The following is a 25,757-nucleotide window of genomic DNA, read 5'->3' as shown; positions in this document are numbered from 1 at the left end:
ACGAGTTTCGGCGGAGGCCGCGGAGGTAAGTTGAGGCTGGAAAGGTCCGTGTCGTGTTGCACATGTACAATGTATGTAGGGCATTTCGTCCTGAATCTGGGACGAGAGAGGGGACGATGTCCGATGTCCGGTTGAAGAAGAGGACAACAGAGCGTACATACATGAGCGAGGAGAAGGGCCCCTGGTTCTCAACCGCAGACGGAAAGCATCGACAGGTGACTGTGGGGGGCGGCACAGAATAGGGGTCGATGAAACGGCCAGGTACACAAGAAGGGGATGGAATTCTCTCATCGGCATGCTCGAATCGGCTGCCATTTGGTGTGGTGGTTGACGACAGGCTCGAGTCAAGAGCTGCGATGGCAGGTGTCCTTTGACAGTTCAACACGTTTGGAGGCCGCGAGGCACGACGGGATGGATGAAAGCTTGGTTGCCAACCAGCCCGACGGATTTTGTCCCTCTGCGCTGAGAAGGTCTTGGGATGGAGAGGACGGACCGTAGCTTGTTCTCTATCGTGGAACTGCTCAGCAGATGCCAGCACGGTGGAAGCTTAAGGTATCCGTATTGCCTGCGAGACTTTCAAGGGACGCAGGTTGTCCCCAGCATTCAAAGTCCCCGTACCGTACTTTCCAAGACGGGGGGGGGGGGGGGGGGGGGGGGATCAACTCGTCCCATACCCAAATCGAGGAGACGGCGGGCGGCTACCCGGGCGGTGGGCCGAGAGCGATGACTGTCCAAAATAAGACATTGGATGCTGGACGAGCCAGACACCAGACAATGTGCTCACCGTATCTGCACACCGGCCGATGACCAGTTGAAGACCAGGCCCTGAGAGGCAGCGGGCGACCAAAGAGAGATACGAGAAACGTGAAAGCTTTCGAAAGGCGACGTTGTAAGCGGGAGCCGTTGGCGGCAGATCGTGGCGTGGGAGTGTGCATACGGCAATACAGAAGTGAGCGTAGCGTGGATAGGGCAGGCTAAAGCCATGTTTCAGAATTTTTTAGCAGATCCTCTGACAAGAGTCATCCGAGGTTGTGATTGGAGAAGGGCCAGGGGGCGTTAAGCTGGAGCATAAATTACCAGCATCTCCATCACGCCTTTGAGGTGCTGCACCTGGCAGGCCTGGCTTAGCCTGGACCTTGGCTGTTGATGTCAGTGGCCCCATTGGGAAACACGTCGCAAGCTTCGTTGGCTTGCTGTGGTGGCCCCCCTCCCCTTTTTTATTTTCCAAGGGCCAAAGTCTCTTTTGCCAGGCTGGTGATTCGACCAGAGCTGGTGGATTAAGGTGCGATGATGGCCCAGGTTTTGAGTCAGTAAACGGTGGCGGCCATGTCCAGCACTCGCTGCTCTTTTGTCAAGTCGTCCATGCATATACATGCGGATCTCGTGTGATGGCCCGAAGTTGAAGAGGGCAGGAATGGCCGACGTCGGTTGCATCGTGTCAGCAAAGCCCGAGGAGGGCTGACCGAGAGATTCTCTAACCCGAAGACTGGACGTGGTTCGCGATGTTGGTGGTCGAACCCCTGAAGGAACCCAGGAGAGAGCACAGAGCCTCCCAGACAGGGTGTCCGGCTTTCCTTGGACCCAGGCCGGTACATTCGTGGCTTCTGTCAATTTATCCATGACAGCAGGTCAGCACTTTGTCAGGTGCTGCACAGAACATTGCGGTCAGAGGGCTGGATAGTAGGATTCGCCATGCCGGCCAGAAGTCATTGCGGTGCACAGGATTTGTGCTTTGTGATGTTGAGTAGTCTCGTCCCAAGTTTGCTGGCAATGACATATCGGGCTTGTCAGCCGCAGACCAAGTTGCTTGTTGCCGGCATTAAGATGTGAATCTGATATTGGGCTAGGTTCCAGCTAAGGTGCGGGCATGTGAGGTATGGCCGGGGGCTCTCGCTTTCCCCAGAGCCCCAGTCTGAGGGCTTCTCGAAGGCCAGCCGTCGTTCCCGAAAAAGGCAGACGGATGGTGGTGGCCGGTCAAGTTGCACTGAGATGTCGCGGTTATATGATGGCTTGTGGTAAGTTTGTAGCGACACCCCGGTCTGACCAGGTGGTTAGCGAGGGTTGTGCACACCGCGCTGCAACTCTGAAGACGACGAGGCACGCCCAGAGATGGAGAAATGCCTCCGAGCAAACGGTGTGGTGTACTACGCAGTAATGGACGACAACTTGTCAGTGGCGACGAGCGAGGATGGTTCGTCGGGGCGATGGAGACAAGCCAACGTCAAGTCAGTTTGGCCCCCATTTTTGGGTCATGCTCCAGGCCAGACCCCTAATTCTTCAGCGCAGAGGGTGTCTTTTGCAGCAATCGGCTACTCAACTTCGGCGAAAGATGAGGCGCTGTTGACGGTGATAGATCGGTGACACTGGGGAAGCGTGTAGGAGATAAGGGACGGGATCCCGGCTCGTATGGAGGGATGGGACCTGGTTGACAGTTTGGAGGCTTCGTTGACGGTGGTTCCATGGCATTGGATGAGGGGTTGAGTTTGGTGAAAGATGACTGATGACTGGCCGGTGGTGGCGGTGGTGGTGATGGAGGGAGAGGAGGGATGTGCGTCTTAGTCGGGTCGGTATCAAGACCAGGCGCCAGGATGGCATCGCGGCATCGGCTGGGCCTGGAGCAGCTGAAGAGTGTTGATCATCCCAGACGGGACGATGTGGAAAAGCAGGCCAGGGACGAGTCGCCGTAGGGCTGGTCGGTTGTGTCGTGTTGACAGTTGGACGTGGACGCTCAGACACGTTGCGGTCATATCTGCGTCTTGAAGAGGAATTGAAAGACAATAGTCCCGTCGGGTCGCTTGGAGACGGGTAGTTGGAGGTTGATCCGGGGTAAGGGCCGTGGGATCAGGAATTGAAGGACAAGCGATTGCTTCGAGGGCAGACAGGTTATTGCCCGCTAACAGACGTTGGTGCGCATTCCGCCGAGTTAGCGTGTCGTTGGACGAGGTCCCGTCCCGAGTCTAGACCGAGACCTACCCTAGGTACTGCTGCGGTAGGTGTTAAGGTGCTTGGTTTGGTTTTGTGGTGTATTCGTACCTATTCGTAGCATTCCGTAGGTATGAAGTATGTGTTTTTCCTGCGCATCTGTTCCGTTCCGTTCCGTTCCACAGCTCGCAACCGGTTCTGTCGTGGCCGCCCGTCGGTTTCAAGGTGGGATTCGCGGCAGAAGGCAGCGACTGGGGCAGGTAGTGGGCAATAGGCATGAGCAAGAGACAGCACAGCCGCTCTTCACGATGGCGTCGCGGCCTGTCAATGGATTATGGCAGTGATCCTGATTCTCCATCTCCATGGTGTGCAAAGTTGGATAATGTGGAGTTGCAATTGCGGGTACAGACAGCGGTACAGCGGTACACCAGGTGGAAGGTACCCACGGCATCGCACCTTCCCACTCGGTGTCAGCCCTCCCTGGCCACACCATTCGCTCCCGGGCTCGGGACCCACCTGCGTCTGTCTGGCTGAGGAAAGCAGGGGAAGGGGCAATTGACGTTGAAGGGAAGCAGGAGGGAGGAGACGCCTGCCAACTAGAGGCGTCAAGATGCCAACGCCGTTCCAGGGGCCGGCAAGACGGACTCGACGGGCTGCCTACCTTAGTGCAGGAAAGGGCACATGGTCGAGATACAACAGGAAGTGAAGGCAGACTGAGATACCGTAACGCAGGTAGGTAGATAGGTACCGGCTACCTAAGAAGACAGACTGCCCGCTTGAGTGCCCCCTAAAGCGATGCTAAGGTCGATCGGCTGCCGTTTCACACTGACCTCAACCCTCCGCTTGGCCCCGTTGTGGGCGCTGTCGTGTCAGCCAGTCCCTGTCTTGAGCAGCTTGCCCTGGTCTAACTGACGAGGGGAGACGGCTGCGAATGACGAGAGCCATGTACCTGCCGTGGCGGGCAGCAAGAAAAGGCACCTTGCCCTGCTTCGCCTTGGGTTGCCTTTACTTCCAACCTGGCTTCAATATGGATGGCAGTGGAGGCCAGGGCAATCAATGGCAATGAATATCCGTGGTGACAGAGCTGCATCTGCGCCTGCATTGCACTGCGCCTGCTGCTGCTGCTGCTTGCTTCTACTGATGCTTCGCTGCACCGCACTGCACCCAACTACGTAGCGAAAAGGTAACCCAAGGCCTTCTTCCATGAGAGGTAAGGCAGGCAGGTAGCCCGGTCATGCATGTACCTTTTCCCCTAACCTCAAACCACCCCTCCTTTCCCCCCTAAACTGACCTCGACAACGTCCTTGTATGTACCTGTCTCCTTCTCTCCTCCTGCCCTACCTACCTACCGTCCGTTTCCTACCTATCCGTCCGTACCTTACCCTTCCTCGAGGTACCTACCTGGCCTGCCTTACCTCACCTCACCTTGTCTTCTTGTGCCTTGCCTTGCCTGACTATCCGTCCTAAACTGGCACGACGGGACTGGTCCAAGGACCCAACTCCTTACTCCAAACGAGCACTGCACCTCCGTAGCATTCATTTTACCGTTCCATCAACCACAAACCTCACGCTCTGAAATCTCTCTTTTCCCTCCTCCTCCTCCTCTGCTGCTCCTCTCGTCTTCTTCCCCTCTTCCACTCCCACCACTCTTCCACCCCCCAACCCCTATCCCTTTCTCCAGGCCTCATCGACCCTATACTAATGACGCCTGTATATTGAGATCTTTTACTTTTGTTTCTTTCCTCTCTCTTTTTGTCTCGCTCAAAAGAAGCCCGGAAGGAAAGGACATCAGAGTTGGTTTTTGGGATCTGCCGCTACAAGAGAAATCGTGGTAGTGTGTGTGTGTATTTGTGTGTTGAGAATCCGGACCTGTGGAATCTGATCCGAAAACCGACCAGACGACACCGCAACGCTACGCAACGCAACGCTCCGCAAACGCACCGCACCGCACCGCACCGCATCGCTTCGTATCGCAGCCTCCACATTCAATAGACCACCCACCGCTACGCGACCACAACGGCTACCGAGTGACGGCAGGAGAAATCTTCCCATCGCCCCAGCGCCCAATCGTCCGTAGCCCACAAGCCCCCGACATTCCTTGACCTCACAACTCAAGCAATCCCCCCCATCCGACCGACGTCGAACCCTCCTTTTTTATTCTCGACAACGCCCAGCAGCCCCCCGTACAATCGTCTGTCTGGCGTGGCGTACCTTGTAATACCTGGAAATACGCACACAACACTTTTTCGTCCCCTTCGACCGTTCGACCAACATTCCTTACACTCCCAGCCCCAGACGAGCCAACCCCGTTTTTGCGCACGACTGCCCCGGCGACCCCATCACTTCTCTGCCTCCCCGTACTCGACAGGTTGGCAGCTCGTCCCGGACAGTCCGCGAAACAGCTTCGGCAGGAAAGAAAAAAAAACTAGGACGTTGGGGAAATTGACGCAGCATTTCGCTGTCGGTATCCCTTTCGACTCGTCCGACAGGGAATACGAGACGTTACGGTCTCCTCCAGGCTGTCCTCAAGTCGTCGGATTTGATTCTCCTTGGCGCGTGTTCATCGTCACCCCGGAGAACAGCATCCAATTCGACAGCCCCGTCATCCCATCGGGTCCATTTCAAGTGTCACAAACTTCTCTGATGAGGTGCGGCCTAGATAATTGATAATGTCAACTAGATCCGATCATTTGGCCATTGGTTACCCGCCCCAATCTGCCACACAGGCTCGGTCGACTTCACCGACTGCCAACAACACATCTCCCATTGACTCTGCCGCTGGTTCCTCGGTCAGATCTCCATTCGGCCTGCCAGGCAGCTTGAATCACACCAGCAAGATGGCTAGCGCTTCGCGATCAGGGGCTGGCTCTCCGTCGCACGAGATGCCCGGTTCCAGCAGGCTGTTCTCCAAGAGGTACGCGAGGTGCCCATTCCAGCTCCCTTTCTTTCTGGAACCACCAATGCTAACTGCTTCATCACAGAGCCCGGGAAATTCAAGCTCAGGAAGGCGTGCCTGGATTGCCGTTAAATCCCTGGGGCGGCCCGCCGACGAGCGGCAACTCCACGCCTCTCCGCGAGAACATCCCAGAATCGCCAACCGATGGCTTCCCCGACTTTGCCCAGCTTCCTACGCCTGACTCGCTACCCCAGACGAGGCGTGCCCGCGCTGGTACCGTCCCGTCACGATTCTCTCCCGGTGGTGTCGGCAACGGTCTGCTCAATATTCCTGCGATGGCTCCCAAGTCATCTCGGCCCACGCCTTCCCACAGCCCCTTCAAGTCATCTTCCCCAGGCCTCGAGCCAGCGGACACCGCCTCCAACAACTCCGCGCTGCTCTCCCGTCTTCGCGCCGGTTCAATGCCTCAGCGTAGCCCCTTTGCTCAAATTCCGGGTACCAGCTCTCCATTTGGACCCTCCATCTTCAGCAGCTGGAACCCCGCGGGAACCGGTCGCGATCGCGGCATGACACTGGCAAGCATTGCTAGCATCGGCTCTACGAACGGCCCCAGTTCGCCGACCCAGTCCCAGATCTCTAGAGAAGGCGGTGGTGAGAGTGATGTCCATATGAGGACGCTCGACTACCTGGGACTGGCTGAGACACCGCAGCCCCCTCGCGCGCAACTGGCGACTCCGTACATCCCGAGCTTCAACGATTTTACTAAGGCTAACCGTTTCCGCTCCTACTCGGTCAACAACAAGGACAAGTACGCTGACGAGGAAGAGGATGATTTCGAGGAGAACATGACTTTGGAGAGCCAATATGTCGCTCACCTCCAGGACCAGCTTGCGGCAACCAATGCGGCCATTCACAACCACAACCTGGCTGTGCAAGCTTTTGCCAACCAAGCGACCCGTCCTCGTGCCCGCACTGCGGGCGTTTTGGACACCCCTGGCTCCCGCCTGATGCGCACCTACATGTCTGGCAATGCTGGCATGGGCGGTGCTATCCCGCCCGCCGAGATCCGTCTGCCGGATGAGAAGGAGTTTGACGATCTGCCGCAAGCCGTCGCTGCTATGAACCTTGGACGGTCAAGCAGCCGCAACGCGAATCTCCTCAACGCCGAAGACCAAGGTCTCGAAGGTCCCACCAGCGCTCTCTGGCTGGGCAGCATTCCCACCTCCACCACAACGTCAACCTTGACGGAGATGTTCAAGTCATACGGCCCAATCTTGTCTGCTCGTGTCCTCACCCACAAGAACTGCGGCTTCGTGAACTTTGAGCGCATGGAGAGCGCCATCACGGCGAAGGCTAGCATGAATGGCAAGGAGATCTTCCCTGGAGCTGGACCGATCCGCATCAACTTCGCCAAGCCCCCATCTGCCTCCAACACGCCCGGCCACGATGGCGTCTTCCCGTCCCCCAGCCCCGATCCCTTCTCGAAGAACCAGGACGGCGCACCCGGTTCTGGCTCCGGCGCCGCCGCCGACAGCGCGCCCCTGGCTGCGCAGCCAGCGAATGCTGCTCCGACCGTGCCACCTCTGGCTGAGATGACGAATGACATCCTCCGTATCGTGAAGCAATTCCAGGCTTCTGACGAGGACTCTGCCAAGATCTCCCGCAGCCTCCAGTCTTCTATCCAGTTCAACAACTTTGTTGACGAGATCCCCCCTATTCGGGAGCCTGCTCACACCCGCGTCCACGACGCTCCGAGACTGAGGGACATCAGGAAGCGGATCGACAACCAGAGCCTCTCCCAGGCCGAGATCGAGACGACCGCCCTCGACATGCTTCCCGAGATTGCCGAGCTGTCGTCCGACTATCTGGGCAACACCGTCGTGCAGAAGCTCTTCGAGCACTGCTCCGACGACCTTCGGGATGCCATGCTTGCCGAGATTGCTCCTCACATGGCCGAGATTGGCGTGCACAAGAACGGCACCTGGGCTGCCCAGAAGATTATCGATGTCTGCAAGACTCCTCGCCAGATGTCCTTGATCGTTGAGCACCTGCGACCGTACACGATCCCCCTGTTCCTGGACCAGTACGGCAACTATGTGCTCCAGGGCTGCCTCAAGTTTGGCGCTCCCTACAATGACTTCATCTTCGAGACTATGCTTAGCCGCATGTGGGAGGTTGCTCAAGGCCGCTACGGTGCTCGTGCCATGCGCGCTTGCTTGGAGAGCCACCACTCCACCAAGGAGCAGCAGCGCATGCTTGCTGCCGCCATCGCCCTGCACAGCGTGCAGCTCGCCACCAACGCCAACGGAGCCCTGCTTCTGACTTGGTTCTTGGATACTTGCACGTTCCCTCAGCGCCGGACAGTTTTGTCGCCCCAGCTTGTCCCTTGCCTCGTCCATCTCTGCACACACAAGGTCGCTTACCTCACGGTTTTGAAGGTCATCAACCAGAAGGCCGAGCCGGAGGCACGAGACACCATTCTCAAGGCTCTGTTCTTCACGCCTAACGACCAGATTCTCGAGGCGATCCTCAGCGACCACGCCTGCGGTGCCACCTTGATTTTCAAGGTCCTCACCACACCCTTCTTCGACGAGAGCATCCGCAGCCAGGTGGTCGAGAATGTCAAGAATGTCTTAGTTCGTATCAAGGCCCAGCCCGGCCAAGGCTACAAGCGCTTGATGGACGAGGTTGGTCTTTCTACACGCAACAGCGGCGGAGGTGCTCGTGATCACGGACACGGCAACTCGAACAATAATGAACAGCGCCAGCGACCGGCTTCTCGCCAGGCCAACCTGAACAACCACCATCAGCAGGGTGGCCACATGAACAAGCAGCAGCAGTTCTACAACCCGCTCAACGCGCCTGTCAATCCGTCCAACTACGAGATGGGCTTTGGTGGCCAGCGTAACGAGCCTGCTGACGCCAACATGCCGCCGTTCCCGCCGTATGGTGTGCAAAACCCTATGTACAACCCATCGAACTCTCCGATGCCGGCTCCTGCGAACTTGCAACAGCTGCAGTACCAGCAGAACATGCTGAACCGCGCAACCCCTCCCATCAACAACTTCTTCCCGCCGATGCAGGCAGGATTTGGCGGTTACAACAGCCCTAGTCCATCGATCGACCAGTACCGCAGCCAGAACTTGGCCAACGGTAGCCCTATTCAGCCCCCGGCGACTCAGATCCCTCAGATGCCTCCCGGCCAGGCACCGTACGCACCTCCCGGATTTGGTATGAACATGGGAGGCATGGGAGGATTTGGTTACGGCAACATGGGTGGCGGCATGCAGAACATGGGTTACATGCAACAGGAGCAGGTCAATGGAAGACGTGGCCGAGTAGGTCAACCCCTACCTACCCCCATCGGTGTCCCCAGGCAGCACTAACTCTGATGACAAAGAGGTGATCCAAACGCCAATTGTACAGACGAAATGCTGGTCAGGGACGGTCTGACTGGCTCACGCCGCTCTTTTTGCTTGGTAAAGGATGGCTTGGTATGGAATCGGCACAGGAGTTTGGTGGATCTGGGTCGTCATGTAAAGAATGTTTGCAGGAGTAAACGCCGCCCGATGTGTCAGGAAAATGCGCAAGCCACTCCCATCGAGGAGGGGGCCATGTCTCGATGATAGACAAGGGCACATACGAATGCTGCCCCCGGATAGTGGTCGCAGCAACGAGAGAGGGTTTTATTTTTTTTTCTTCTTCGATTCACCTGGTGGGCTCCAGCAGCTCCACGAATGGCTCTTCATCCTTCCTGATCTTCACCTGGGAAGTTGTTTCTTTTTACAACACTACTATTGCTACCCTCACTTTGCTTGTGGCGTGGTATATAGAATGAGCGGGCGGTGGGTGACGGGCGGCAGACCGTCCTCCTGAAGCCCGCGCTTGCGAGGAAGTCAGACAAAACCAAAAACCACAAAAAAACAACCAACCCTACCCCCAAAAAAATGTGTGTTGCTTCCAGGTACTGCAAAGTCATCAATCGGAGTCTCAAACGATGGGCGGTCATCACTTCTTTTTCTGAGCTTTACAGCAGCAGCAGCAGCAGCAGCATCTGTTGTTTCTTGTTCTTCCCTTCTTTTTCCTTTCTTGTAGAAACCTTGGGTGGGGATGGAAGGGTGTCCTATGGCTTTCGAAAGTATGTCTTTTTTTTTCTTCTTCATTCGATTACGGCTGTGACGAAACTTCCTTCCCGTTCATGGTGGCACCAAAAGCTGCTCTTGACCGGGTTGTATAGATAGATAGCATGAGGTAGTGTTTGCATTGTAGTAAAAGCTATTGGTATTTCCCAACACACACATATGGCCTGTCTGTCCTTGTGCCTGTTTGTGTATCACATTTATTTATGGTGTCTGTCCAGTTTCAACCCCGCCAAGTGAAGAAGAGCCAGGTAAACCTTCTAAGCCAGCAGTAACCAGGGGGTTCTGTCATGAACGAGCCAAGAAGCTGGTTTTGGCAGTACCACGTGGGCCACATGTCACAGGGGCATGACTTGATTGATGCGGTGTGTAGTGTAGCATTCTATTCGATGCCTAATGCCCCCTCCGCCATCCCCATCCACTCGCTCACTCTCACCTCCGCCTCTGTGCCATCTCAAAACTTTTACCTTCCTGTGTGCCTTACCCATACCTAACCTAGGAACCCAAGGAAGAGATTACGAGTGTAAGATATTTGTGGTATGATACAAGACGACCGTAGAGAGAGAGGGGACGCGCAAACGAGCCCGACCCGACTGACTACTCCTTCTCCATCGATATATGCACGGTATACCCAGGCTACCTGTCATTCTCACCTTCCCCCCAACGCTATGGATAGCACATACTGCCGATGCCGTGCTTGCTCAAAAAAAAGTATGAAAAGACTCAAAATGCCACCCTTCTTCCTGCGCTCGAAATGTGTGCGAACTCGTTTCTCTTACTAGACCGCTGTGCTTCTTTCTATGACGTTGAGTGTGTGTGTGTGTGTGTGTGTGTGTGTGTGTGGTGTGTTTGGAGAGGTCCTCCTGTGTTCAATCGCTGATGCCCGATTCCTCCAAACTCCGGTATCCGTGCGAAAGGTCGTGTCTTGGGAATCAAGGGGCAATAATAATAAAAGGGAAAATAATAGAGAATACCGATGGCGAATACAACATGATCGTCGTGCCGTTCTTGTCAGACGACGTCGTGGTGTCTCTCCAGTGTCGGTACATGCGCGCCGGTTATGTCGTCATTAGGCTGTCGCATGTGTATGTCGGAGTTGGTTGGGGAAGAGGAACGTTCCATTGTCACCGACCGAGTCTCGTTGTGGTTGGCATCCTAATCGATATCCATAACGGTCGTGTCGTCGTCGTTCGGCACCTCCTGCGACGACTTCTCCCCAAGAACGCTGGCCGGCTCCGGGTTGTCCTGTGTCGTCGTCGCCGGGGTAGGCAGATCAGCCGGCGGCTCAACGGACTCGTTCTTGATTGTAGTCACATCGCCCTCCACGCTCTGTGTGACGTCTGTGGTGTTGCCGTCGGCTGTGGCGGCGTCCGCAGCCATCGGGGCCGGGCCAGCAACGCCGTGCAAACCGCCTCCAAGCAGGCTCTTGATGCGGTCAGACATGGCTTCCATGTGAGCAAGCATGGCGCGAAGACTTTGCTTGTCATTGGCATTCAAGTCACCGTTGGCAAAGTTCTCGGCGCTGCCACGCGCCATGATGGAAAGAACGTCTGCATCGGCACTCATCTGTGGATCTGTTAGTTCTACGTCTACGCCGTCTCGACGTCGCGGTTGTTCTTACCAAGAGAGCCTGAGTGAGGTCGTCGAGCTTGTTGTTTTGCCGATTGGAAGCCAGCTCGACCATGTTGAACACCGCTTGCTGTTCCGCCAGCGTGCGAGAGTCCAGAGGAGGGCTAGTCTGGTGTGGCTGGGCCCCAGCCAATGGCTGCGAGCCAGCAATGTAGCCTGCGCCATCCTTTCGAAGCCTGTGAAAATTGTTAGTACTCCCCGCAAATTCAGGCAACGCAGGCGGTACTGACTGAGAAATGAAGTCGAGCACAACGCCCTTGGCGGGCAGTTTGTACACTCGGCCAAAGGTCTTCACGTCGCTCCAGCCCGTTTCGTCACTTGATTCTTCCTCCTCAATCTCGATGAAGCCGTTGTTTCTCATACCGCGGCTAAAAGCAGGGGTGATGGTGGGTGCTCCTTTGATCTTCCGGAAGCGGTGAGCTGGTGCGAGCTGTTCCGGCAGCGTGGCCAGCAGGTCGTCTGCGTGAACCGGACAGCGCCATGTCCGCACGACTGGCGGAATCGCCAGAGGCGGGTCAAGGCAGTCCAGATGCCAGTAAAGTCCACACAGACTACAAGGAATGATGGCTCGGTTGTCTGCTGCTGGATGCTGGCAATTGTGGCATAGAACCGCAGAGCCGTCGGCGTCCCGAACCTTGAAGAAGTCGGGAGCTTCCTCATATCCCTTCTTCCTGGAGCGATTGTCAGCTGACGGTGACGATAAGCAGTGGGACTTGGCACTTACTTTGGCTTAGTGGGAACCACCACGTCCTCGTACTCGCCCTCAGGTCCAATCTTGACGCCTTCAAAGTAGAGCTGGACTGGCCGAGGCAGCTTGAAGGCTTGCGGGTTCGTCTTCTCCAAGCCATTCAGCAACCCTCCAAAGGGACCCTTGTGTTCGGGCACCCTAGTGGGGTATCTCGTGCTGAAACAGACGTTGCAAAACCACTCCTCGGGGAGCGTGTCGCCCAGGCCCAAGTCGACACATTCGAAATGGAATGACCTAGAGCAGTTCTCACAGCAAACGAGCTCCCCAACACCGCCGCAAGCCGAGCAGTAGTCATCATTCTCGTCCTGGTAGGTTGTAAGCATGTGTTCGCTGAGGCAATTTGCGGGAAATGAAGAGGTGGGAGTGCAGGCTGGGTCGGGAAAAACGGGAGGACGGGGGCCGCTAAACTCTGAGTCGGGATGTGCGCCTTGGCCGCTCAAGATCCATGCCCGCAGAATGCCCTCATGCCCTCGTGTGCTCCCATCCTGTCATCCCAACCACCAGCCCATCGAGTGCGCCAAAGGCAGAAAAAATGGTTTGGATTGAGGTGGGAAGCCTTGTGCTACGATGAAAAAGAGACATGCGACGTAGACTCACCTGATTTGTCGGGCCCCCGTTGGCGACAGATGGGCCGCCCTCTCCACTGGCACGGGGAACGCCAGCTGCAGTGCCTCCTTTCTTCTTCATAGGACTGTGATGGAACGCGTCAGTGACTTTAATTTTGCATGTTTATGATGTGCTTTGCGATGAAATTTCGGACGAATGCGATGGCTACGGCGACGAGATCAATCGCCTGCCGTGCGACGCCGCCCAGGTCGCCACTCAGGGCTGGGGTTCTCATCTCATCGCACTATGCCACTTCGACGCAAAGTCTGGGATAAAAGCTGCGATATGCAGAGTGCATCAGGGGCAAAAATGAACTTACGAAGTCTTGATACGCAAACCGGTCCGCTGCTTCTTCGTAGGGCGTAGGTTTGTGGGCGTCGCAGCTCTTGAGCTCGCCGTCGGAGTGACGTCCTCAATGAAGGATGGCGCGGTCGGAGAGCTGTTGTCTATCTCATCATGCGTCCTCTTGGCCGATCTCGTGGTCCTCGCGCTCAGGTTCAAATTCAGGCTCAGATTGGGAGCCGGCGTCCTGGCTGACTTGCGAAGATGCACCGCTGGCGAAGATGCAAACACGTATCCTGCTCTACCTCTCATGTCTGATCCGCGAATGTGGCTCTCTGGCTGGGGCGTCTGGCTGATGGTGCTGTCGCGTGCATTTCTCCTACGGGAAGTCGTGGCATCATCGCTGGGCAAGATGCGCGGTGCCTTGTCCTTGCTGGCGTTCTTCTTACCGGCCGCTTTTGTTGTCGTGGTCGTGTTGGCCGTGGACGACAGGTTGGGGAAAATGGGCGAGGAAAGTCGACCAGGCATGTTGCCAGCCCCTGCAGCTTGAGATGCGTTTGGGGGGAGGGTGGGTGAGTTTGGGTTGGATGCGTCAGACACGCTCGACTTAGCAGCAAGGGATCTGCCGCGTCTCTTAATTGGCTGGAGTTCGGTTGGCGGTGCTGCGCTGGTTGTGGTGGTCTCGGGGTCGGCCCCAGCAGCCGTGGTAGCCGTCGTGGCACTGTGACGGCGACTGTGGCTGACGACTCGAAATCCGACGGGAATGGGCGGAGAGCTGGGAGATGGCGAGTCTGGTGGCAGTGATGGCGATGCAGACAGTTCCGAGAGGGAAGAATCACTGCTTGCTGAGTCCCTTCGGGCGCGCCTGCGTGAGGGCGTGACGACACCCAAAGTCGCTGTTTCCGCGTCCATCATTGACTCATCCGCGTCGTCGACGGGGGATTCTAGCTCCTTCCGCCGCTTTCCTTTCTTTTTTGTCGGCGATGGGCTCTCTGTCTTGGCATCGAGAGAAAGAAGCCTGCCGTAGGGTGCTGTCTTGGGCTTGTGAGGGGTGAAGCGCGAGTTGGTGGAAGGGGGCACGAAAAAGTAGCATGCCTGATTGTCCTTCTTGCCCTCCTTCTTCTTCTCTTCGATAAGGCGAGCGAATTCATCCAGAGTGTCTGCGTCAGCCTTCTGATTGTACACGTCCTCAAACATGGCTAGGAAGGTTGGGTTCGCAGAGTTTTCATCGTAGAGGGTCCTCAGTGCCCACGCAGTGGGATAGCGGTAATGCCGGAGCGCCTCATCAACCGCGATCTCCACAACGCGCTCGACCGACTCCTTGCTCTCAGGAGTCGGATCCGGAGTAGGAGTAGGCTCAGGCGTAGCTTCACGAGGCGGAGGCTGCACGGCATCGCTGGAAGGTGCCGAGGGCTGTTGAATTGACGCTGAGAGGCGGCGTCCCGCAGATGGTCGCGAGAGGCTCTTGCGCGGGAGCGATGTGCGAGTCGCCGCATTCTTCACCGCCGCTGCCTTGGGCGTGTAGTCCTCGTCCTCATCGTCGTCATCAAACCCTCTGATCGTCAACGATTTTTTGCCCATCTTCGTCGCCGCGATGGGTGGTGAGGGGAGTGGCGGAGGAGGTGTTTCTGAGCGCTTTGGTGCCGACGCACTTGCGGCGGCCGCGGCAGAGTTTGCTGAGCTTGGCTTGATGATGATCTTCCTGACAGGTTGCTGCGCACCCTCCTGGCCCTGCTTCTTGGTGGTTCCTGCCTTTGGGAGGGTCCCAAGGGGCGCCATATTCTCCGTCACGCCATATCGGATCAATCCTGCCTCCTCAAAACTCGGCTTGCTCTGGACTGCGGGCTCCAACCATTTTTGCAAGAAGGTCTTGGACGCTGCACTGGGCGCATTCGACGACTTCTTCGCAGAGTCACCCCCTCCGTTGGCGTGCTGGTGCGGGCTGGAGAATCGCGACCTCGTAGCTCTCGTGCTCGTCGGCATCATGTCGAAAGGGCTCTTCTCGCCGGAAGGGCTCTCTGCGGCGGCCCCTGACCTCCTTGCCTTGGACCAGACTGACAAACGCTCCGAGTCGGAAGCCTGCAATCGCGTTAGTTCGTATCTTTGCAGAGGAAAAGGGGAGTTGGCTACTTCTCTGGTCTTGGAAGGCATTCGGTGATGCGTTCTAGGCGCGTTCCCTCCACTTGCGACGCGAGAAACTTGGTGGGAAGGAGGGATGGGAGAGAAAAAGGGTGCCGAGCTGCGGGATTGGTCTCGAGGATTTTCGGAGTCGACGGACTGGGGGTGGTGTGGGCTAAGGAGCTACGGTGCAGTGTAGGTACCTACAAAGCTACCTTACCACGGCGGTGGGCGGTGGGCACGGGGGGGGCTGCGAGGGTACCAGATGGCGAAGTGCAGGGGGGATGGGGGGCCAAGTCACAGCGCTCTTGGGAGCCAGTAGTTCGATGCCACAGCATGCCAAAGCCTTTGACCTCGCTGTTGGCCCTGTGACTTACACACCCGGCTCACCTCACTGGACGCGCTCATAAGGTTTCCAGCTTACTGCACGTTGGCGTCAATCCGTTGTCACTGGATTGGACTGTCTTCTTCGCCTCCTTCCTTTTCCTCTTGAACCTGCTGGGCGATGGACTCGAGGACGTCACTTGATCTTTGTTTCTCGAAGAACGAACACATCTACTTTCTCTGTAGACGGTTTCAAGGAATGGCGGGACGGGAGGGCTCTTTATCTTCAGGAGCTCACCTACTTGGGTCTCCTCCCGACGCTCGACCTGAGAAACGAAGTTTGGATACTCGGGATCCAACTTTGCTTCCCACCCAGGGGGCTGGGTTCTGCTGCGGGTGCGGGTGCTCACCACGCGGTACAGTCGCCATTTGCCTGGGCGGGTCCGCGTCTCTACCGTATCGACGACGACCAGGGTGAGCGACGGGCAACCTCTGGAATTGGGCATTCTGTTCCACTCATCCTCGTGGCCAACTTTCTCTTCCCCCGGCCGACGGCTTCTCCTGGCGTGCTGGGTCTCATCGGCAGAAACGCCCCTGTTCCATCTCCGTTCTCAGACATCATCACTTTGCGACAAACCATGCGGGATATCAGCAGTTTTGTTCTCACACGTCCCCTACGACGCTGATGCTTGGGGATCACTGGGATCCGGGTCGGTTAGGGAAACGGGCTCAGTGGAATGGTATATGAGATGCGCGTATGCGTGCAGATGACTTGTCTTTGTTGGGGCTGTTGCATCGGGGCATCAGGCTTTCCGACCTATCCTCTGCCAACAATGCGGCACATCCAGGGCTGCCTGCCTCAGGGACTTCCCGCGTTGCCAATCAAGCCGGCTCAGTGAGGCTTTCATCGAGAACCGTCGCTTCGCTGACACTCCGGCAAACAGTTTCGAAGCCCATCAGCCACCCAGCGTCGGATAGCAAGGACAAGCGCACCTGTTTCCGGCCTCACCATGGCCACACGGCCCTATCGTTTGTCCAAGGAGTAAATTCACGCATTTGACTTTCACGAACGAATTTTTGTGGGCGCAAAATCGGGCCGCCCCCTTTATCATTATTGATAGTCACTGTAGTTTTTCCACTTCCGCTTACTCCTCGTCGCTCTCCTCCTCCGCCTCACCAGCGGCAGCCTTCTTGGCGGGCTTCTTCTTCTTCTTGTTCTTGTTTTTGCTCTTGGTGGTATTTCTGGACAGAGGCTGCTCAAGAATCTTGAGGATCTCCTCGTCCTCGATCTTCTTGTCAGACTTGACCTTGCTGAGGTCAAGAGCCGGGGGGGCACCGAGCTTGGTGATGCCGTTCTTGGTGATGGCTGCGCAAAAGTTAGCTGGTTGCCTAGGGATGATGACGGCACTCCATCGGGAGGCTTACCAATAGTGGTCAGGTAGCGAGCGACGGGGGAGATGTCCTTGTCGCCAACAACCTCGTAGGCACGGAAAACGTTGCCGCGAACGCACTCAACGACACCAGACTTGGCATCGCGCTCATCCTCGAGCTGGCGCAAGCTGAAGGGGAAGGTACCGAACTTCTTCTGGACCTCGTTGAGGATCTTGCGGGAAGTCGGGCGCTTGAGGCCGTAGGTCTGGAGGGTACGGCGGTGCAGAGTGGTTCTCTGGTCAAAGGTCTTGACCTTTCCAGCGCCCAAGCTCACGCCCATCTCGACACCCCAGACCTCACCAATCTCGGGGGTACCGTCGCCCTTGGTGCCCTCGGCGGGGGCAAGAACAATCTTCTTCTTGCCCTCGATCTCGTTGCGCTCAAAGAGCCATGACGTGGTGCTCTCGACGAGGTTGCAGTCGTAGGCCTTGACGACCTTCTCGAGCAAGCTGGTAATCTTGGCCTGGCTGGGGGCCTTCTCGGCGCTGGCCTTGGCCTTCTCCTCATCAGTGCCGTTGGCCAGAGTGCCGGGAGGCAGCATCAAGCGAAGGAGGAGCTCATTGGCGTAGTAGTTGGCGAGGATCAGGTCAGCAGAGCGGCCAGTGATCTCCTCGGAAGCCTTCTCCTTGGGGGCAGCGATGATGGTGTCGCAGACGATGGAGCCGAAGCCGTCAATCTGGGCGCCGAGCTGGATCTTGATGGGCTCGCCCTCCTGGATCTCGACGTTGGCCTCGGCCTCGTCGGAGGTCAGAGGAGTGTAGGGAGTGACGAAAGAGGCCGGAGAGACCGTGGTAGGGTGAGAGAAGCCTGCGCGAAGCAATCACGGTCAGCAACGGGAGGTTCGAGGGGTGGCCAGAAGGGGGACTTGACTAACCCTTGTTGACCTTCTTTCCGCGGTAGACCTTGGCAAGCTCCTCCTCAATGAGCTTGTCGCCCTTCTCGCAGATGGTGACGATCTTCTCGCCGGGGACACATAGCTCGGCGACAGCAGCAAGGACCTTCTCAGAGATCTGAGCGGCGGTCTTGTACTTGGTGAGGGTGTCGGGGTTGTTGAGGGTGTAGTCTACCATACAGTTAGCTCCATGAACGAGTCCGCGATGGAAGGGCAGCTCTCCAGGCACGAGTCTCGTGAGCCTGAGCCGCAGCAGCGTTTGCTATGGCTGCTTGGGGCGTGGCGGGGTAGCAGCGTGGGCTGTTTTTGGTGTGTGACGCAAAGCAGCAGAAGGAGCAGCAACACACGACCACGCGAAAAGAAAATAGCAGCAGCAAGAACGGGCAAGACGGGGCAACTGACCGATCTCCTTCTCGTCCGACATCTTGGCGGTATTTTTGATCAAGGAATTGCCTACAAATCAAAGGGATATCTCAAGCGATTGTGGTGCACTGATCCAGGATCTCAAAAGTGGGAGAGAAGCTGGAACTGCTGGATGTGCGGGAAGATGCAGTGCAGAGTTGGTGTGCTCGGGGCTGGTATTTTTGACGACGAATACGTCGATTTTCAGGGCGGGGAAGGAGGGGCTAGCTGCTGTTTGTGGGTGCTCGGGCAGGTCAAGCAGATGCAGTTCCAAGGTCCAGTCTGATGTACCTGTGGTGGAGAATTTGCGCCGGGATCGCTTAGAGTCGTTACGTCGGTACGTGAGGTGAGGTAAGGTAAGGTACTTTACATAGGTATGCCCACCAGCGATTCAGCGAATGGTTGTTGACGGTTCACGCGGCAGCAGGAGAGAGATGGGAGCATTTTTGTGCCGTGCTACCTGTGGTCGGGTGAAGCCTAAATTGTTCCTTGACAGTGAAGCAGGCACCTGAGGCAAGGTGAAGGTAACAAGAGCTCAGGTACCGGGTGCCCAGCCGCCTCCAAGGTGAGGGGTTCCAGGTGCATGACCCAAGGTGAGGTAGCTCCGGCTCAAGGTGTACTCGGTGAATGAAGGAACCTTTTCTCGGCTCAGCCCTCCCAGAGCTGAAGCTGCCGATGCTCACAGCTCAGGGCAACCCGTCATCCCACCAACCTCAAACCGGCAAAAGCCCGGGCCGTACCGTAAGGCCACATGGGATCTCTCCAAGAGATGGGAGGGTTTCTACACGTCTGGCGACAGCGTATTATGTTCGTCCTGGTCAAGACGATCCTGGCCGGGACTCATCGATGTCGACAAGAGTGACTAAGGAACGAATGTGGTGGACTGCGACCATGGCAAAGCAGCTGTCGCAGCAACTGTTCTGAATGCTTCATGTGGTGCGCCACGCGCGAGGTTGCTTCGAGGCAGGTGTGGCGCCGACACTCGAGGCGGTGCGGCCAAGTCCAGTCTCAGTCGAGGTCAGGACGCGCTCAGATCGTGAAAGACACGCTCAGCGCCTGGTGCTTAGTGCGGCAGCCATCGAGGACGTGTAGGAGCGGCGACAGGTACCGTTCTGCTTAATTTGTACGGCAGAGTACATTGGCGTGACCAATGAATTTTCGAAGCAAGAGGCAACTGCAACTCCCGTCCCCTGAAAGCCTGGTACTGGTCTGCGCCGGCTAACAGAACCGGGTCACTCTGACCGGGAGTTCCCAGCAAAAACACGTCCTAGAGACATTTGGTGCGTTAGCCACCTGGCACCAACCAGCCTTCCCGCCCAACACCAACACGGAGCAGGAGGCTGCCGCAGACGTAGCAGAATCCACCTTGCACCTCTTGATCCGACTTTGGAGGCATCGCCAATTGGCATCTGCCACAACACGCGCGCAAATCGACCTCGGGCCAGTCTGCGCGTTTTCTACACCAGCTCGCGCCCGTCGCATTGCCGTTGCGATTCGGCACCCTGCACATTCCCTCCACAATGGCCGCCCAGCCATCTACGTCCACGCCCACCGGCGCTGGCGCGACAGCCTCATCATCAGCATCCACGTCCGCCAACAACAACCACGATGGCACTCCCCAGTCTGCCAGCGCGAAGGCGCTCCCGGTGCGGGACAAGGACTCTTTCAACAAGATGCAGGTCGAACGCTACGTCGCGCGCGATTGGCAACACTCGATCGCCATGAAGGATGCGCAAGCCAAGTTCGAAAAGGACATGGAGCAGATGCGAGACAAGATCGACGACTACAGCATCCTGAAGAATCAGCGCATGTTCTTTCCCCCGAGCAAGCTGTACGGCGAAGGCTATCGCGGTTACGGAAATGGATACACCGACATCGATCCCCGTATGCGAGCGCCCTTTCCCGCTCAGGTCATCTACCCGAGCCAGAAACCGCGGCCCGGAAAGCGCCAGTCGCATCCGTTGAGGTGGAAGAAGAAGGATTTGAAGAAGCAGGCGGAAATGCATGAAGAGCTCGTGCCGATACGGATCGATGTGGATTGGGAGAAGATCAAGCTTCGCGACACATTCACGTGGAACCTCCACGACAGGGTGATTCCCGCTGAGCTCTTCGCCCAGCACTTGGTGGAAGACATCGGCATCCCCTTGGACCAGGCAAACAAGCCGGTCCTTGACCAGGTCATTCATCAGATGCGCGACCAGCTCAATGATTTCTACCCCCTTGTCTTCTCCGAAGAGGACGCGCTTGATCCGGAATTGCCCTATTCCGCGTACAAGAACGACGAGATGAGGATATTAATCAAGCTCAACGTCACCGTCGGCCAGCACACTTTGGTCGACCAGTTCGAATGGGACATCAATAACCCCCTGAACTCGCCGGAGGATTTCGCCGCCACCATGGCGCGTGACTTGTCGTTGTCGGGCGAGTTCACCACCGCCATCGCCCACAGCATCCGTGAGCAGTGTCAACTCTTCACTCGCAGTCTGTACAGTGTTGGCCATCCCTTCGACGGCCGCCCGGTCGAAGATCCCGACCTCATCAACGCTTTCCTTCCCTCTCCTCTCACTTCCGTCTTCAGGCCCCAGCAACAAGCCAAAGACTACGCACCATACTTGTACGAGCTCAGCGACGCCGACCTGGACCGGAACGAGGTCATCTTTTCTCGCGAGCAAAGGAGGCAGAAGCGCTCCATCAACCGCCGCGGCGGGCCTCAGCTGCCAGATCTCAAGGAAAGGCAGCGCACGATCAGGACGCTGCTGGTGTCATCAGTGCTCCCTGGAGCCGCCCCGAACATGGAGGAGACGACGCTGTACAAGCGCGTTGCCGGCGCGCCAACCACACGCAAGAGGCCAGGTGCCCGCGACGGCGAGATTTCTGATTCCGATTCAAGCGACGACTCCGGCCCAGACTCGCCGGGCGTTTCACAACTCGGGGGAGGCACGGCCAGGACAAGAGGCCTTCGTGGAGCTGCTAGCGCCGCTCAGCAACGCATCACGAACCTGGGTCGCTCTGAGACGCCCGAAGCGAGCGTTATTCATCACCATGAGACGCGCAGAAATCTCAACCGATTCGGCGGCCGCGAGACTCGAGACGAGACTGAGGAGCCTTCTCAGCTCATTGTCACGCTCAAGGTCAGCAAAGACAAGCTGCGGAGACTTCTCCAGAACCCCAGAGCCAGAGTCACGCCGAGCGGTTCGCAGACCCCGTCAACGCCTGCGCACACACGCATCCCCAGTGTCGCGGCCCCTGCCAGCTCGATGCCCCCTCCGTCCACGCCGGCCTCCAACAGCCAAGCTCTGCCCGCGAAGCTAGGCACTCCTCTTCCTCAAGGTCAAATTGGCCGACAACCCGCACCACCACCAGTCGCTGGCCAGCCACCGCCACCTGCTGTAAGTAAATTCGCGTAATAAATGAAAGCATTGGAACAGTAGCTGACATGACCCAGCCTCCTCCGCCCGAGTGGCTCAAGGATTGCCTTCAGCAACTCAAGAACACGTATACGTACGACAACTTTGAAGGCATGATGAAGTACTCAGCAGTCAACCCCACCACAGAAATGCCGGTACCCGTTCCTGCGGGTTCACAGCCGCCAGAGGGCGTCAGGTGGATGTTCCTGCCAAGAATCCGCTGTCTGGATTGTCCCGGAAAGCTTTACACGCCTGGTCCAGAAATGACGGCCGGAAACTTTGAGGTGCATCTCAGGAACAAGCAACATCGTCAGAAGGTGGACGCCAGGGAGGGCAAGGACACTGCGCCTCCGGCCTCGACAGCCACATCCTAGAAGGCTGGTGAGCTTATGCTGGGAAGCCCAGTGCCCGACACTCCTCGGTACGAAAGCCGCTCGTCTCGTCGCGGGCCTTTCCAAGATGCTGCACCACAGAGCCTGTCGCTCGTGGGAGGCGCATTGCGTCAGCTGAGCTTTTCAGGAAGCTATGCTGAAAGCGACGATGATAAATAGGGGAGGTTCACCGCTTCCCTTATTGTACAAGGTACCTCTCATTTTCGTTCCTGTTTTTTTATTTGTAGAAAAGACGCTATTACATAGGCATCGAGCCTTGACCGCCCCTACGGCTGGTAGAGGCATAAAAGGGACACTAGATCGTCATTTTCTCTATGGAGCTTAGGGTAAGGGAGTTCAGATCCTGCCAGTGTGGCAGCGAAACGGGCGGAGGAGTTTCACCTTGGGTATTTGGATCAAGAGCAGCGAATTCAAGGGGGGAGTGCAAGCAAATGTAAACAAACTGACAATGAGCGCGCTATTGGGGGTGTCCGCGCTGCTACGGTAGTAAGAATAATACTACAAAGATCCGATCGGCGTTTGGTTCATTCTGTGATTGAGGGTGTTCCTTGATACAAAATACCATGAAGCTGGCTATATTCGATGCCTGGGCCCAGCTAGAACAGGACCAAGATCTCATCACACGGCTTGGTCGTCCACTTATCGCTCAGTCTTTTTTATCCTTCTCCGCAGATCCTTTCGCCTGTAAGCCGCGGTGGCTGCTTCCGAATGTAACCCTCACGACGTGTCAAGACACCACGCGGCATCTGGAGGGAGCACTCTCTCCCGGTTCCTGAACAGGAAGGGGAACAAGCTTCCTTGGCACACCGTGGCATTGCCGTGGTTCATTCGGCGCGTCTAGCATGCCGAGGAAGCTTCAAAAGGGTCAAAGATGGAATCGCGACCCCTTCAACGTCGTCAGAGCCCGAATGCCCCTTAATTGGGGTTGAGTTCGCCTTCGCCCAGCATGCCCTTGCCAGACGGCATGTCCTTATTCTCCTTGCGTGGCGGGGGTGGGCACGCTTTAAACTTCATACAGCCTAAATTTCCCCCTCTTCCGCCCAAAACAAATTCCCCAAATCATCGCCCGAACCGACGATAAAGTGCATCGGAAGGTGCTGTCCGGACGAATGCGACGGCACACCCAGTCAGCGTCGAAGCCAGTCTTAGAGGCTTCCTTCGCGGGCAAGCTCCTGGCTACTCGGTCCGTCCGGGGCGATGTTCATATTGCTCGTGACCCATCTTTTGCGTCTGAACTCCTATTTTCCCCTGGGGTTCGCAATGCACGCTACCGAATGTCGTGATCCCGAGTTCCCATATTGGATCTGCCTTGGAGTTGATATAAAAAGAGTTCGTTCTCCTGTTGCGGGGTGGTGGTTCTCCAGTTCGACTCGGATCCTCAGCCCTACCAGTACAATTACACATTCCATTTCCCCCGTCGTGATTTGCCCAGCATGAAGGCCGCCGCCCTCTTCTCCCTCCTCCCCCTCGCCTCCGGCAAGATCCTATGGGACGGCCGCTTCAACGACCTCAACTCCTCAACCGACCTCAACAAGTGGTCTTGGGCGAACCAGGTCGGGCCGTACCAGTACTACATCCACGGCTCAGGCGACGTCACTAAATACGTCAACCTGTCGCCGGATTACAAGAACCCGGCCGACACGGCGTCCAAGCAGGGCGTCAAGATCACGCTCGATAGCACGGCGTACTGGAACGGGCAGAACATGCGCCGTACAGAGCTGATTCCGCAGACCAAGGCGGCCATCAACTCGGGCAAAGTGTGGTACCACTTCTCCATCATGCGCAAGGACACGAATGCGCCGAGCATCTACCGCGAACACCAGATTGCCTTCTTCGAGAGCCACTTCACCGAGCTGAAGAGCGGGTGGATCAGCGGGGAGAGCGCGACGAGCAACGCGAACCTGCAGTTCATGGTGCAGCAGAAGAGCCTGTGGAAGGCGGAGTGGAAGGCCGGTGTGTGGCACAACGTGGCGTACGAGATTGTGAGTCTTCTTTGCTTGATGAACTGTTGGTTGGGCTGGGACGCATGCTGATGTGATGATCTTGCAGAACTTCTCCAGCGGCAGCGTTGGCTTCTGGCACTCTGAGGGCAGCGCGCCCCTCACGCAGGTCGTGGCTCCGGTCTCTGCCTCGACGTCGTCGAACGGTGCGGACTGGCACTTGGGCGTTCTGGAACTGCCCCGTGACGGGTACCCGGACAGCAACGAGGACTTTTACTTCTCGGGCGTTTATGTCGAGGATACTGCCATCACGACCTCCGTCACTGGACCTGGTGAGTCTCAATGAAGCACAATTGATACCCAATGACTGACCTTGGATATAGCTGCTTAAGAAGTGTTGGTTGCGTGGCCGAGGAGGCGTCATGTATACGGGGTAAATGCAACACATCTGCTTGGGTAACAACATGTACATAGCTCTTCTTCACTGCACATATTGCAATTTGGAAATATCGAATCTTGATTCTCTCTACCATATAATCGAATGTCTCTGGGGCTGACGGTGTTCCTCTTCAGATGTCATGATCGTCTGGTAACAGGTCTCCGGGTTTCTCCCAACCGTAAGCTTCTCGAAAATGGTTGATCATCTGCAATCCATAGTGTCAGCTGATGAGTTAAGCAAATCTTTTGGGCAACAAGGGCAGAATTGGAGACAACCTACGACGCTCTGTTCATTGAAAGAAAGATGCGCCTCTCGCTTTGAAAGCCTTGACAGTAGCAGTCTGTGTCGGGAGGTTGTTGCCGGACTCGTCCACGGAGGTCGAGGTGGGAGCTTCACAATTGCCAAGAGAGGTGCGCTGCATTCCAGGGATCGCACCAAGCGAGACATCCCAACCAGTAACACCAGCCCAGTACATGCAGTACGAGGTGCTGTCCTGGCAGAACTTATAACTGCAGTCCATTGCGACTGTGGGGGCAGGAGTGGTGAGCATCTCGTCGTTCTCAACCTTGCGCGGCAGGAGGTCTTGGGCAGCGGTGGCCGTAGGCATGGCGCAAGGACCGAGGTTGGTGACAGTCTCCCCTGGAATAGGGCCTCGAGAAGGGTCAAAACCTGGCAGGAAAGCTAAGTTAAATACCTAGTAAAGATAAGTGCTGAAGCATATCCATGAAGCTTACCTGTAACTCCAGCCCAGTGGGCGCACATGGAAGCTCCGTCCTGGCACCACTGGTGATCGCATTTGATAGAGGTAGTGGCAGGAGGCTGCACTGTGGTGGTGGCAGTGCCGATGTCAACGACTGTCTCGACCGACTGCTGAATGCTGGGCCTTATCGCAGCAGCAGCAGTGATTGTGACTGTGGCAGCCAAGACAGCAATTACAACGATGCCTTTGAGGTTGCACATTGTTGCAGGTTGGAACGGATCTGTTGGAGTAAGAGTCCTGTGATGAGGCTTGAACAAAGTCCTTTGGTTTGGAAATAGGAAGGAAAGAAGAAGAGTTGATGATACCCTTGGTGAGCTGAGAAGAACAAGAAGAAGAGATACAGAAGGAAAGGAAAGAGAGGTAGAGGAAAAGAGAGAAAGAAGGCAAGCAGCAAGAGGGTCAAAAGGTTGATAACGGATTTCGCAAGTCT

General features: G+C 56.7%; 6 protein-coding genes across 6 annotated transcripts; 3 read left to right on the top strand and 3 right to left on the bottom strand.

Moving 5' to 3' along the window:
- Positions 1 to 5,759: 5,759 nt before the first annotated feature.
- On the top strand, positions 5,760 to 9,204 carry COL26b_002897 (uncharacterized protein; the record flags this gene model as incomplete). The annotated part of the gene is made up of 2 exons (XM_053175803.1): positions 5,760 to 5,836; positions 5,904 to 9,204. The coding sequence occupies 2 exons, from the start codon at positions 5,760 to 5,762 to the stop codon at positions 9,202 to 9,204; spliced, it is 3,378 nt and encodes a 1,125-aa protein (XP_053040232.1).
- A 1,908-nt stretch (positions 9,205 to 11,112) lies between these two features.
- COL26b_002896 (uncharacterized protein) lies at positions 11,113 to 15,373 on the bottom strand (the record flags this gene model as incomplete). Its single annotated transcript, XM_053175802.1, has 7 exons — positions 11,113 to 11,523; positions 11,579 to 11,762; positions 11,817 to 12,257; positions 12,311 to 12,639; positions 12,932 to 13,025; positions 13,260 to 15,301; positions 15,353 to 15,373. 7 exons carry the CDS (start codon positions 15,371 to 15,373, stop codon positions 11,113 to 11,115), a joined length of 3,522 nt encoding a protein of 1,173 aa, XP_053040231.1.
- A 1,436-nt stretch (positions 15,374 to 16,809) lies between these two features.
- COL26b_002895 (uncharacterized protein) lies at positions 16,810 to 18,411 on the bottom strand (the record flags this gene model as incomplete). The annotated part of the gene is made up of 4 exons (XM_053175801.1): positions 16,810 to 17,030; positions 17,090 to 17,902; positions 17,970 to 18,158; positions 18,390 to 18,411. 4 exons carry the CDS (start codon positions 18,409 to 18,411, stop codon positions 16,810 to 16,812), a joined length of 1,245 nt encoding a protein of 414 aa, XP_053040230.1.
- A 1,498-nt stretch (positions 18,412 to 19,909) lies between these two features.
- COL26b_002894 (uncharacterized protein) lies at positions 19,910 to 22,170 on the top strand (the record flags this gene model as incomplete). The annotated part of the gene is made up of 2 exons (XM_053175800.1): positions 19,910 to 21,778; positions 21,835 to 22,170. The coding sequence occupies 2 exons, from the start codon at positions 19,910 to 19,912 to the stop codon at positions 22,168 to 22,170; spliced, it is 2,205 nt and encodes a 734-aa protein (XP_053040229.1).
- A 1,451-nt stretch (positions 22,171 to 23,621) lies between these two features.
- COL26b_002893 (uncharacterized protein) lies at positions 23,622 to 24,519 on the top strand (the record flags this gene model as incomplete). The annotated part of the gene is made up of 3 exons (XM_053175799.1): positions 23,622 to 24,170; positions 24,238 to 24,460; positions 24,512 to 24,519. The coding sequence occupies 3 exons, from the start codon at positions 23,622 to 23,624 to the stop codon at positions 24,517 to 24,519; spliced, it is 780 nt and encodes a 259-aa protein (XP_053040228.1).
- A 337-nt stretch (positions 24,520 to 24,856) lies between these two features.
- COL26b_002892 (uncharacterized protein) lies at positions 24,857 to 25,527 on the bottom strand (the record flags this gene model as incomplete). Its single annotated transcript, XM_053175798.1, has 2 exons — positions 24,857 to 25,218; positions 25,302 to 25,527. 2 exons carry the CDS (start codon positions 25,525 to 25,527, stop codon positions 24,857 to 24,859), a joined length of 588 nt encoding a protein of 195 aa, XP_053040227.1.
- Positions 25,528 to 25,757: the final 230 nt, after the last annotated feature.

This window comes from Colletotrichum chrysophilum, assembly GCF_026319265.1.
Source record: "Colletotrichum chrysophilum strain AFK26 chromosome Unknown scaffold_15, whole genome shotgun sequence".
NCBI classification, from domain to species: domain Eukaryota; kingdom Fungi; phylum Ascomycota; class Sordariomycetes; order Glomerellales; family Glomerellaceae; genus Colletotrichum; species Colletotrichum chrysophilum.
This window is presented reverse-complemented; position numbering and strand designations above follow the sequence as displayed.